The sequence below is a fragment of the Helicoverpa zea genome, chromosome 2, assembly GCF_022581195.2.
Source record: "Helicoverpa zea isolate HzStark_Cry1AcR chromosome 2, ilHelZeax1.1, whole genome shotgun sequence".
Taxonomy (NCBI): domain Eukaryota; kingdom Metazoa; phylum Arthropoda; class Insecta; order Lepidoptera; family Noctuidae; genus Helicoverpa; species Helicoverpa zea.
In genome coordinates, this window is record NC_061453.1 from 8,767,765 (window position 1) to 8,781,901 (window position 14,137).

A 14,137-nucleotide genomic window follows, 5' to 3' on the forward strand; every position below is an offset into this window, starting at 1 on the left:
GCTGTCAAAAATATGTCAAATTGTCAAGTTGACGTAAAGACAGCTGATGTGAGACGTCAAACTTAAAGCTTGAGCGAGATCGATTTCGAACCGTAGCGGCGGCGTTGTATCTTATCATTACATTATTATTATTAGAAAGCCATATCATCCAGTTACGCAACGCATTAGGCGATGTAAGTAATGCGTTTATTACTCAGGCCGATAGTTATAGCTAGGAAGGCGCTGCAGGCGAACAGAAGCGTGCAGTTAAAGCATCCATTTACAACAGGTACGACGCTTGTAGCACGCGTGTGTGTATATTAACGATATATAAATACGGAAGGACCTCGTTCACGGTCTATTTTGGAAACGTGCCAGTTTGATACGAGGAGTAAAACATACAAACTTGATTCGTGTTTCTAGCGTTAGTTTGGAGAGCCATGGAAGATAAAGAGTCTTTGAAGAAAAGATTGACGCCTCTACAGTATCATGTTACTCAGGAAGCTGGAACTGAAAGACCGTATACAGGTTAGAGCAGTACTATTGTTTTTTAGACTAATTCAGTTTGTTTCAAGAATTACTATGGCGTATTTTAAAATCATGATTAGCATTTATTTATGAAATTATATTTTTCCTATTATTTCAGGATGTTATAACAAATTCTATGAAGAGGGCATGTACTGTTGTGTAGTTTGTAGACAAGATCTATTTACATCTAAGACAAAGTATGACTCAGGATGTGGTTGGCCCGCATTCAATGATGTTCTCTCCAAAGAAAAAGTTACCCTACACCAGGACACGAGCGCAGGTATGCTAATATACACCTAGTCTATTTTACTGTATGTGACTAAGCGCATGGAAAATAACTGTTAATTTACAGTTGTCTGTCTTGCTTATTTGTTTTGTCTGGAGTCCATATTTTAAAGTCATAGAAAATTTTGGTGATTTTATTAGACTTATAGTTATATAGACTATCATAACCAATCAATTTCAGTTGTCAAATCGCTAATTTGACCAATGGGTAGCTATTACTCAGCTGGTTATTGTTAAGTCATTATTACCGTTAGATGATGTAAATCATCCAAAGTGTTTTATGGTAACTAATTAAGTAGTTACTAGCTTGAACTGACAGTAGATATTATATACTCACAAAATCACCAATTTTTCTTCCATGTATGTGTAACCTTCAAAGCATTCATTGAAATTAACAATATGGAACAAATTTTCATTGCCATTTGGTACTACATTAAGCATTTAAACATAAAAGAATGATAACAATAGTGTTCCGAAAGCAAGCCTCCATTCAAGGTTGTTGTCTAATTCCTTCCACTATCTATAGTTCGGCCATTCAGAGAATGCGTTCCTGACACGTCGCGATTGAACTGACGACGTAACTTTGCAATGGCGTTGCAGTTACGATAAAAATATTTTTGCTGGTTGTTTACCGTTTTAACAATTGAGGAGCATTAAAACAACATTATTATATCAATAATCAATGAATGTTATTACGTCGTCAGTTCAATCGCGACGTGTCAGGAACGCATTCTCTGAATGGCCGAACTTTAATCCTTTGGTTCCATTTTAATAGTAAATGACAGAATAAATTACTCAAATCATCCAACAAGTATTTAATATTCATGGATTTACACATTGAATAGGTGGGCATGACCATCACACTGTCATTTATTAATAGAATTGGAGACTGACCATTATATGTATATGATACCTCATAGCTTTTTCTGCAATATAACATATTATTTATTTTATAAACGTTAAATTATGTATTTATATAAACTACCTATTTTTGTTATTTATATATTTTTTTAAATTTCTTAGCCTTAGAGTGGATGATGTTTCATAAAATTTTTGTTTGTGTTGTCTAGAACCATAAAAGAAGTAAAATACAGATAAATTACTTTTTTATATACCTAGTTATTTTTTGCTGTGTAATACTTATGTACACAACAAACTAAATATAACAAGTCATGGCCAATTTTTTATACTTATCAATAACATAGATAATTGATTACATATAACATTTCATCATCATTAGCTGCCTACTGTATTGTGACATCTTATTTACCGTCATGATATCAAGTTGCCTTGCACAAGTTACTTGTATGGATATCAATGCTACTTCCATATACACTTACATTGCCTTATATGCACTTTGTGTCCTGATCATGGTCATGACCTTCAACTTGAACACTGTGCAATATGGATAAATAAGGTTTATAATTACATTCCCTCTGAAGGCAATCCTTAGTTTTTTTAAGACTGGAGAGTCCCAACCCCTAATATTCGTAGGATTGTGTTGATTTAGATACAAATACAACATTTTAAATTCGATTCAAGTTTCAGGAAGTTAGTTAATTCCTTCAAAATCCAATTAGTCTAATAAGGCATCTATAAAACATATAATATAGACATCCAATAGGTACATAAAACGATCTTTTTATTAAAGGAAATAAAACAAGACACTGACTGTTTATTATATTTCATTCCCCACTAGAACTCATAGTAAAAATAAAACAATATCTCTTCAATCTGTGATAAATTATCTTTGTTCTCATTTTTCTCACAGATCCATATTTGTTATTAGAGATAGATATGTTTTGTTTCATACCATATCTCGTAAATGTTATGAATACAGACTGCATTGGAACAATAGTATTTGTGAAGTCCTTTCACATGTATATATATACATAATATAATATGTATCATATTTTAACAATAGGCTTCCAAGATATTGGATTAGCCTAAACAAGCAAATGTCTATAGCTACAGAACAAAATAGAGTACCATAATATTATTTTTGGTTACTTTACCCCTTTAAAAAGTGCTTCTGAATACATATTTAGATTTCGAAAAATATACCTAACAATCAAGCATGTGCTTTAGTTTTGATCTTGTGAAATGCACGATTAACCCTGTAAGAAAATATTGTAAGTGTAAGTATGTATTATATTTACTTTTATGTAATTATTGGAAATTATATGCTCGAAGTCATGAAATATTAACTCAATATCTTAATGAAATACCAGTAACAACTGACAAGTACTTATTAAGGTACTTGTTAAAATATGAATGGTGTCCCTATTTTGTCAGTAGATATTGATTGATCCCAATTTACATGTAAATATTACTTTGAATAGTTTATTTATGCCTGCCATAAAGCCAGGTGACGGGAAAGTGGATTCTGGTGCTAATACATTTTATCTTTTTTCTGTCTTCCCCGTACCTTTGACCATCCTCCGACACAATCCTGACTCTCTACAACAAACGTAAGTCGGCCTTGATTGGTAATCACTGGTTAATTTCAATTTGATGCTTTATCTATCTGCGTATAACATTTGGAAATGCACTGTATGTCAAACGTTGCCCATATAAACACACCTCACTCGCAAATAATATTGCAATGTATTCATGCTATTTTACATATTTACTCTAATCTCGTTCACCGCTCTGGTTGGGCGATCACAAACAATACACGAATGATCACACGATCCAATATGGATGCGGCCTTAACATTGGTATTCTGCATCACTCGTGATCTGTTACACGCCTCTATTGTGACGTCACCGTAACCGTTGTGGAATGCGCATGATGAATAATATACATTTGTCCTCGCCACCTGAACTGCCCCGTCTTGTCCCGTCCCGCCTGTGCTCCTCCTGGATGGCTGCCGGCTGGACACTGCGTCGCGACCGCGGTGACGACGCGCGACCAACACCACCCTCACGACACGACAACTGTGAACATCATATTCGGATTTATTCATATCATTCATTGTTCAATGTGAAATGTAAATAAATGGCTTCTTGGTGAATGGACCTGGTGTGTGAATTCAAGTTGGAGCAAATATATTACTGGTTTTAACACGGCCAGGTTTGGTGCGAACTGAGGTGCGATGCTCCAAGTGCTCCGCTCACCTGGGACACGTGTTCGATGACGGGCCAGCGCCCACACGAAAACGTTTTTGCATTAATTCTGCCTCCTTGGACTTCATACCTGCTGAAGAAAGGAAAGACTAACGTGTCCCCGTGTGAATTACCATCAAATAATAAACTTTGCTTGATTTTCTACATTCAATACAATAACATTTATAATGCTATTGAGCATAATCAATGATTAGATTGAAAGCCTTATTGTAGACTTAAGTACATAAATGCTTTGATCAAATTATTTGGCAGAAAACCATATTAATAATAGGCAATTAAAACCCTATCTTCCAGGGGCCCGATTCTCCTAATTTTACTTAAGCGACATACGATTCACGTTCGACTCGATTCGACTGAGATCCAATCCCGACTCGATTACGATTGAAGCGTATGTGGCATTCCGCTATTTTTTCTTTGAAATAAACGTTTTTATCTTTTTCTGTCATTCAATAATGAATCATTTTGTCTGCAAATGATTTACGATTGCAAAATGATTGTACAGCAAACTACCGTATAGACCAAAATCACCAAAATAGCAGACCAATCGCTCACCAATCAAATGTCAATCGAATATGATTGGTCTTTTATTAGTGGCAGAATGCCCGATATGGTTAAAACTGCTATTGTGATCATATTGCGATTCGATTTCTATTCGATTTTGACTTATTAACTTAGGAGAATCGGACCCCAGGATATTTTATATTCGATCGCAGAAACGTATAATGTATTTTTGTACAAAGTGCCACTAAAAACCATGTGCCTAATCAAGGTTCTCAACAGACAATTTGTCTATATTTTTGTAAAGCAAATCTACCAATTGTTAACGCTTCTATAAGGCAGCTTTTAATTTGAAGCAGAAGTCAATAATTTAGTTACCATATCAAGTCATTGTTTTAATTTTATAGCTACTCCTTCGAATAATCTCCTACCTACATAATAACCATGAGTTGAAGATATGTCCAATGGCTTGTAAAACATGACTATCAAGACTGTGGGGGGTTATTTATGGATTATGGATCGAGTGAATCGATTTGTTATTAATTTATTATTTATCTGGATAATACATGTAGAACTACTATGGAATAGAGTACAAATCTTTGTTCACAGTAATTGCTGCTTATTTTTTAGATGCATAGATATTATTTTTTATTAATACAATAAAGGTTTTTTTGTAATTACCATACGCTTTTTTTTATCCTTATCTCTCAATAATATTCACTAGTTCGGTACATCTTTTGTAGTCATTACTCAATAAAACAAGTGAATAATCTTGGTGAGTCTTTTATTATAGTATGGTAGTAGGTAATTTATATGCACAAGTTGCTCATACATGGCACTGATGTTTTACAACTCAAAAATCATGAAAAATGTTGCAACCACATTAAATGTCTTGTTCAGTTACCTATTACAATAATTAATACACTTTTAACTTAATCTACATACATAATTACAATTACTTTCTCAACATAACATTCTATGCATACTCAAATTCATCTTCTTGATCACATTATGTAGTTTAATACACTTCATACAATATTTAGTAATATAGATATTGAATAACTTTGTTCAAGCTCTCTTGAAGTTTTGGCTACATTTTTACATTTCTACATCATTATTGCACAATTTGGTGTGGTTGGTGCAGTCTGTTTAAAATATACAAATTTTAGGCCGTATTTTTGTGATTGATTACTTTTATATGTGGATACTATCCACAGCAAATAATTCTATTGCTAACAACTGTAGTTTAATGGTAAATGCACATACATTTCAAACATTGCAATTAAAATAACGTAGTGGAATAAATGCCAGTGCTTCTTTTCGTAACATTTTAATTATCAGAATAACGACATAAGAAACGCGAGTATCACAATGTCACTGTAGAACTAAGATTATTATAATTGATTATAATACCAATTATTATAAAACCAAGACCTAACGAAAAATTTAATAATTTTTATCTTTTAGGTATGTAAAAGGTAATATTACAAGATACGAAATAAAAGCAATTCATACATAATGCACCAACCTGGACTGCACAGGTTCTACATAGCGTAAATTGGTCACGTTCATATTGTCAATGAGTAGTTCTACTCGTTACTAACTTGTGTCTGTACGATTTACATGAGGCTTGTCTGTACCGATGCCTCCGTCTCATATCACGTCACATGTATATCATACATCGCCCACACATTCACACTACTCTCTCGCATACCTATAATAGTGAATACGTATCAAAATAAAACAAATTTTAACAGCGTCTGTCGGCACAACCTAAACAGTAAAAGCAGAGAGACAACTCGCAAGTCTTACAAATAAATGAAAATAAAATACTTCAATGATTTAATACAAATAAATGAATGAATATACGGAACCCTATGATCCTACTATTGTCGTAACTGTAAAGTAATGCGATATGCCGTAACTATTATTAGATGAATTATCTGAGTCTATCATTTAATAAAATCTATTGTTTCTGCAAACATATAATTATTTACTTTCCCTGCGCTAATGAATACTTACAGTTTGTGCCATAAAGGAGACGATCACCGATATATTTATCCTTTTTCTTTTGCTGATATTATTCAGCTGAATAGACTTTATAAACTTAATACTATGTAAATGCTTCACCTCATGACTAACAATAAAAATAATAATTATGGTCACGCGTCTAATGAGAATATTTTTGGCTTTATTTAACAATATACATACCATGTAATAAAAATTAATAAATTTAGATGAATATTGAATCAACTGCTTTACCAATATAATAATATAATCTCAAACGTAAATTAGAAGCCATAAGCAATTTTAAATAAATTAACAATTATTTTACATATATCTATTACTAACTAGTAACTATCGAAAGCAAACAAGCAGCTTAAGCCATCATTGTCTCGTTAGGTTTAATACGTGATATAAATTATACGAACTACACTCATTTCGTAATAAAATGCTTAGTATGTACCAATCAATGCTCTAACAAACACTAAAAATAATAATTTCATTAAAGTTGTCTCAAAAGGGCTTCAGCGTGTTGGCTTCGGCCCCACGTTCGCCTTCCAAAAATCCGGGACTCTGTAGTCCCGTGGTCGGTCAGAGACATACAAGAAATAAAAATATTTCGAAATAGGAATACACATAAACAGAATGAAATGATAGTTCCATTCAGTCCGTCTCCATTCAGCAGTGAGCAGCCAGTCGAGCGGCACTGCGCCGGCCCGCCTCTGTATTGATGTGTTTCCCACAACTGCCTCACAACTATCATCACAGTGAATAAGCTGACTCCATACTAAAGTAACGTTTCTACGGTACTCTACTATTTATACTTTACAAGGTCGCCTAATCATCTGCCAGTCTTCGTTTGCAGCCAAAATATTTCGTATTATTCCAAAAATTCGTATCTAAACTTCTAATATCTATCTACATTATCCGATCTTACCGTACATCAGTTAAAAGAAACACGTCAATAAGAGATCACATCGCTAAAAGAACAAATAATGCTAATACACAACACTACGACGATTTATAGTTAGTGGACTGCACTTTATTATCGATCTCTTCTCTTGTAAAAATATTACCTCTATTATATCCAATCGGCAGCAGTTTTACATTTAAAATAGGTATTGCTTTCTATTTAGATTTCCGTCACAGATTTCCACATGGTGCTTCACCGTCTGTGAACAGGTTCGGCTGCGTGAGTCCACGGGTAGGCACTGAGGCTAGGGCCGGGCGGGCGCGGGCGGCGCCGGCGGCCTGCGCTAATGGCCCTTGGCCGCCTCCTTCGCCGCCATGATCAGCGGCGTCAGCGACGCCAGCGGCCGCGCCATTTTCAAGAACGGGTGCTGTAATATTTTCAAATCATTTAACTAGGAAGGCGATAGCTGCATAAACGTATAGCAATTATGGTTACAAGTTACAACTTACAATGCACACATCATCATTACTGTCCTATAATATTTTATTAATTTATAGAACAGGGTCAGGGAAATTCCTTCTTGTTGTATAATAGACTTGCAAATTTGACAACTAAAAATAGTTCAGTTATCGTCATAGTCAAATGGTAGAACTCACTGTTAAACTACTCAAACCGAGCAACATTGGAGATGTAACAACTTATTATCTCGCAATAGAAAACCGACTATAGAGCGAGCGACTATGTTTAGCAAAACAAATGATTTATGTAAAATGTACCTTTAATAAATCGAGGGCGGTGGCGCGCCTGTCGACGTCCACCTCGAGGCACTGGTCGAGGAAGTCCTGGAAGACTGTGCTGAGCTTCTCTTTATCCTTAATGTCCGGCTTGCCGTTTGTCGCTATGAGGTACAGCGCTCGCAACGGATTCTCGTTCAAATAAGGTGGCTCACCCTCTATCATTTCAATGGCCATAATACCGAGTGACCACACATCCACCTGAAAATAATAAACATATTATATCTTCAGGGCTCATGTTAAATGGTCGTTGCTGCAGTCGTGTAAAAAGCCTAAGACCTACGCTTGCTGTACAGATCAAAAATGCTTTTTAAATGTATTTACTCAAAAGTATTCAGCAAGCGTAATTAATCCATATAGTGGACAAGTCAACTCCTAAACTAATGACATTTAAACGTGCATAGGTGAAATAAAGTTTAAGAAACAATACGAGTTACGAACCTTAGGGCCATACTGCTTCCGCGTGACAACCTCAGGCGCCATCCAATAAGGCGTGCCGACCATTGTCGTGCGTTTATTTTGTTCAGGCGATATTTGGGCACAGAAACCGAAGTCAGCTGGAAAATTCAGTATGTATGTTGATTAGCTAATATTTAGTTATGTAGATCTATGAGCGAACTGGTAAGTAGAAGAAAATTAGGCATCAGTATGTGAGGATACTCACTAAGCTTGACTTGTCCATCTAATCCAAGCAGTATGTTGTCGGACTTGATGTCTCGGTGTATAACGTGGTTGGTGTGCAGGAAGTGCAGCGCCTGCAGCACCTCCCGGCACACGGCGGCGATCTGTCCTTCGTCCATACACGTCTCCGTCACCACGTCGGTCAGAGAACCGCCCGCTAAATATTCCATTACCACCCACAATTCCTATAAAAACATTAAATATTGTTCTTACTTTTTACAGAAATTAAATATGGTTCGATGCGCTTGTGTCATGAAGCTGTTTTATTACAAGCTTTTTTTTTAAATCAGGCGATTGTAGAATCAACGATCTATCTACGAAAAGTAGTTATCCGATGATACTCACTTCATTAACTAGATAACTATCAAGATAGTTGACTACATTATTATGTTTGTTCTCCCGCATAACGAGAATTTCATTTATGATCAGTTCTTTCTTAGGCTGCTGGCTAAGGTTCATTTGTTTGATCGCTACTTCCATGCCTGTCGATGTCTCTATTGCCGTATACACTGTACCTGATGCACTGTAAAAGAAAAAGAAAATCATTTCAATTCTGTATATATTCCGAATGTGACATATCTTGAGAGTATGTGGGCCCTCAGTCAAACTTACCCCTGGCCAATCTTCTCCATTTTAGTATATTTCCTATTGGGGTCGCCAACACTAACGATAGTTCTTAATTTTTCTAATATTTCCTCATCAGTCATTTTCTTTTTCCTCTGTTGCTGGGCAGTCGCTCTTCTGTAAAACGGGAAATAGAAAATATGGTAGAGCAGTTGTAAGTATGAGATATTTTTGCATATGGAAAACATTGAGTGGTATCCGTACGGTGTGTCGGCGGTGAGCGGGGCGCCGTTGGGCGGCGGCGCGTGCGGCGGCGGCGTGTGCGGCGCCAGCGCGGCGCCCGCGGGGTTCTTGTTGCGGTCCAGCACCGCGCCCGACCCCACCTCCGCGCGGCTGCAGATCTGTGCAACCAAATACTCAGTACAGTCTCTAAGCCGACCTTCCGTGCTCACATGATGCATTTCATTTCCCCATGCTTCTAAAATCCTTTGATATAACATGATAAAAGTTTGTAAAAAAAAATGACAATGTTAGGAAAAATGATATTATGGCCAATATGATAACATAAAAGGAAAAAGCGTTTAAATTATAGTTTATCCAAAAATATAATCGGAGGAAAATTACACCACTAATATCAACTCAATATTGTATTTTTTGGCGATTTGTTGATTATACAAACAATCGTTTGTAAAATATAACCAGGATATAACATTTGATAACTAACCGAATGCGTGGTAAGGGCAGGATGCGGCACGTGCGGGGGAGACGCGGGCGCAGGAGCCGGCCGCGGAGGTGGCGCCTCTTCCTCTTCAATAGGCTTCGTGTACTGTAACACAATTTAAATAATCATAATTAAACTGAAAACCTGAAAAGACTACCAAAATATCTGTGGTTTGATTGACCATTATACATAGAGATGTGATACATACAATGCTCTTGGTGCGATCTGGACGCGAGGGTGGCGGCGGTGGAGGCTCGGGGTGCTCAGTGTCCGTGGGGGTCGATGACGATGGACTACTAGAGGATACTCTGGACACTGAAGATCCTGTCAATATATATATTCATTAAATTATAACTAACTGCCAGATTTACATACTTTTTATCTAAACAAAATATAATTTGTTTATCATTTACCTGAGTGTGTTGTATGCATTTGTGCCGACGTCATGTACTTGGAAGGCGGTGGCTGCGTGGCGGAGGCGTCGTACCACTTGAGCACGTCGAGCACGGCCTGCGGGTTGTTCTTCTGCTCTTGCTTGCTGATGTTGGCGGCCATGAGCAGCCGCGCCCAAGCCTCCGGCATGCCCTTGGGACAATTACCAAATAGTCAATATAGGAAATATTTTTTTAACTTTCAAATATCATGCAGTGTCCAATCAAGACTATCTCTATATTGAACAATAACTGGTTATCTTCTTATAAGCAAAAGAACCAGCGAATGTACAAAGACCACTTATTAAAAAACTCAGAACAAAAATATACACACTATCACCACCAAGACATTCATAGTTAAGTTGATGCCAGTGGTGGTTTCAATTGTGTTTTGTTAACATGGGCAAGTGTAATAAGCACAAAAACAATTGTTGATATTTTTTTATAATATGTACTACTGGTAAGAAAAACAATCAACATTATAATTTAAGAGTTGTAGGTAATAACAAAATTACATGCGAAATCTTTGAGTTCACTAACTGATAAATAGAAGTAGAACAACTACCATCTGCAATATTAAAACAGGTAGGTTCTAAGCAGTCATAGCTGTAATTATTAATGTGCAGGAAACACTAGTCAAGAGTATACCAGCTAGGACTACTGGATAGAAATCAAGCAGTTTTTTGAGTAAAACTCTACACTAAAGAAAGAATCAACATAAGGTACCTACTATGATGCTATCTTAATATTTATTATTGTTATCAGTAGAGTCTAACTAAAGCAAGAATTAGAGCAGATATTTGTAATATATGTCCTAAAACTAAAGGCTATAATCATATGGGAAGTAGAATATGCATGCTATACACAGAGACTGCATTGTGAACACAAAATGGAGTAAACATAAAAATTAACTAAACTCAAATAACATAAGGTAAGGAGTGATAAAAACAAAACATGAATGTAAGATGTACATTATCACATTATGTAAGGTTGTATGTGAAAATGCACTAAACATATAATAGTATAAGCTATTACTTACTGTCATAGGCAGCTTGAAACAAAAGCGGTAATACATGGAACTCAATTACATGATCAAATTACTTGTTCCTTAAGGACTGTTTTAGATACATGTTATTACAACAGACAGCTAAGTCACCATTGCACAGTTTTAAACAATAATGGTCTATAAACATTCCATGGTGTAAACCCGTAAGTCATCAATTCTAAATATACATTCTCTAATTTAAACATGCTTATTTGTTTTTACTTTTTCATTAACTAAACATTACAAGATCCTAATAGGATTATTGTTAAAAGTTAATAGTTTTCAGTAGTAAACAAAGGACATATTGTGTATGGACTTTTATTTGCAATACTAAAGGTTTGTAATGAAATTACTTTGAATAAATAAGGAATTCAACTGAAATGTAAAAAAATAATACTTGATATGCCATTTTAAAAGAAAGCAAAGCATTAAAGCTGTGAGGCATGTTTAGGCAAGAAGCTCTCTGTCTTTCATCAAAGGGTCTGGGTAACAATATTTTTAAATAAGTCATTTAAACATGGATGACAAGATTTTGTGAAGTACTAAAAAATGACAAACACAATTATTTTGCAACAAAGGTGCATTAGTGCAAGTTAATCTTGATTTTTTAAATAATTACCCACATGGAATAGTCAGGGTGTATAGATATTAATCTATGCATTCTTATCTCAAATTTAGTGTAGACAAATTAATAAACTAAAAACTGTAATTATCAATAATGTAATTTCTAATTACAGTCAGCCAAGACCTACAATACCACATCATAATATTCTAGTGCAATGAATATTTTCATGTGGGTTTATGGGGAGGTATACAACATGATGTGTCATGGGTTTTCCCTGGACACCCACCACAGATGAAGGTATAGTTACTATAACACAAATACAGTTTTATGTTACTTACAGTGAATTCTCCTGTGACTGCATCAAAGCCAACGTGAACCGTGTGCTCAAAATTGGTTGGGTAGCTTATGTTAGGCTTGTTGTCATTGTGAGCAGTACTTTTAGAGCCTTTAATTTTAGCTTTCAGTGTTTTCTTCTTCCTATCACCACCATCATCAGGTTCTAAAAAGGAATAATAACAAAAGATTTAAGTAAGAGCTAGACAAATTATGTAGTATCAAATTGTAATTATATATTTTTTTTTTGTACCAAAAAAATTGTATTGAAGTGGTTACTTTCTCAACAAAAGATCTGTAGGTCTGTTTATAGAATTAGTGATAGAATAGTTGTTGTCTCTTATTTGGGTACACCTATTGTTTACAAACTCATTAGCACATTAGTTAGCAGATACAGAAAATATATTCAAATGAAACTTCAATTGACTGGATACCTGCCAAGATTTGTTGTTACCTTTTGGGAGAGGCCTCATGTCCACTGAGGCCACGGAGTCGCCACGGTCCGTGGCACGGTTGCTTGTGAGCCGGACCGGCGGCGCAGGTGGTTTGTCCTCATCACTCGACATTTCGGCGTCTTTAACCCGTGCTATATGCGAGAAAAACATACAACTACTTCATCAATATCTTAATACGATACTGTTAAGTTTTTATTCGTAATGTATGTACTGAAACTAGATGTGAATGTAGTAAAATAGGTAAGAATGTTTCTAGTGCTCCTAAATAGTATCAGGAACATTACAACAGTGTCACTCACTGTTTAATAGTATCAAAATTTGTAATGTAATAAAGATACAAGCAACTGGGCTGAGTGGAAATGCTTGACAATATCATAAAATAAAACTAAACTAAAGCACAATATTACTCATGGACGCGCCCCGCAAAGGTTTGCGAATGCGACAAAAAGATATTGCTTGATTATCAAACTCATATTTCCACCCACCTGGAAAATTATAGAATTATAAGGGTCGACAAAACAATAATATATGGACTTTTATCACATTTCAATTAATCACAACACTTAAAAACACATATCTTCTTCAAAACTTAATAATTTAATCATTCACACACATGAAACGATAGCAGTGATGACTAGAGCCGCCATTACACTATATTTAGAGAAGCCTCGCACATTCTGTGCTTAAGAGTAAATCTATGAATTAAAATCGACTAAAACAATAGAATGCAAGCTTATTTCTAAACTAATAACCCGAATATACAGAAAAAAAATTAAATGTCAATGGATTATAAAAATAAGGCAGAGCTATTCTTGTTTTAACTTGAGACTGAGAAATAAATACTAAAACACTTAGTGTGTACCTACTAAGTATGTACTAAGTACTAAGAACAGCGCAAGGCGTCACCTAGACGATCAATTAAATGGCGCAATACTGCAGCAAGTATTACCTTAAATATCATCGGTCAATTTTGCACTATTTCATAGATCGTTTAGGCTGCCTCTATATTGAACTAGTAATAGCTGTTTTCATAGTCGACTTTTTTTAGTTGCAGCCTGTTCCGAAGTTGCAGTCTGTCATGGTCAGCCCTTTTCTTTGACATGTTCTATGAGTCTATGGTTTTATAGCAACAAATATGAGTGACAGTAAAAGTCGGTTGTCATGTGTCATACGTGACATAAGTGACAATCTTGTATGACAACATACGTGCTAA

At 35.5% G+C, this 14,137-nt stretch overlaps 2 protein-coding genes across 7 annotated transcripts; one reads left to right on the forward strand and one right to left on the reverse strand.

Annotated features, from left to right (window-relative positions):
- Positions 1 to 41: 41 nt before the first annotated feature.
- Positions 42 to 5,099, forward strand: LOC124638171 (methionine-R-sulfoxide reductase B1). 3 transcript variants are annotated; one of them, XM_047175062.1, is made up of 5 exons: positions 60 to 268; positions 403 to 507; positions 626 to 787; positions 3,832 to 4,214; positions 4,612 to 5,099. In XM_047175062.1, the coding sequence occupies exons 1-4, from the start codon at positions 181 to 183 to the stop codon at positions 4,011 to 4,013; spliced, it is 537 nt and encodes a 178-aa protein (XP_047031018.1). In that variant the 5' UTR covers positions 60 to 180; the 3' UTR covers positions 4,014 to 4,214; positions 4,612 to 5,099. The 3 variants fall into 3 exon arrangements, with proteins under 3 accessions (XP_047031035.1, XP_047031018.1, XP_047031027.1); XM_047175071.1 differs by having other exon boundaries at positions 63 to 268; positions 3,868 to 4,214; XM_047175079.1 differs by lacking the exon at positions 4,612 to 5,099 and having other exon boundaries at positions 42 to 173; positions 3,832 to 4,206.
- LOC124638118 (serine/threonine-protein kinase Pak) lies at positions 2,460 to 14,110 on the reverse strand. 4 transcript variants are annotated; one of them, XR_006985336.1, is made up of 14 exons: positions 13,538 to 13,815; positions 12,924 to 13,055; positions 12,475 to 12,635; positions 10,509 to 10,680; positions 10,304 to 10,419; positions 10,099 to 10,200; positions 9,639 to 9,775; positions 9,423 to 9,551; positions 9,156 to 9,333; positions 8,794 to 8,995; positions 8,571 to 8,686; positions 8,112 to 8,330; positions 7,499 to 7,762; positions 2,460 to 3,731 (listed from the first exon to the last, which is right to left on the reverse strand). XR_006985336.1 is itself a non-coding variant. In XM_047175004.1 (13 exons), the coding sequence occupies exons 2-13, from the start codon at positions 13,033 to 13,035 to the stop codon at positions 7,679 to 7,681; spliced, it is 1,728 nt and encodes a 575-aa protein (XP_047030960.1). In that variant the 5' UTR covers positions 13,036 to 13,055; positions 13,874 to 14,110; the 3' UTR covers positions 7,340 to 7,678. The 4 variants fall into 4 exon arrangements, 3 of the variants coding, with proteins under 3 accessions (XP_047030960.1, XP_047030938.1, XP_047030950.1); XM_047175004.1 differs by lacking the exons at positions 2,460 to 3,731; positions 13,538 to 13,815 and adding an exon at positions 13,874 to 14,110 and having other exon boundaries at positions 7,340 to 7,762; XM_047174982.1 differs by lacking the exon at positions 2,460 to 3,731 and having other exon boundaries at positions 7,340 to 7,762.
- Between the last annotated feature and the right edge of the window lie 27 nt (positions 14,111 to 14,137).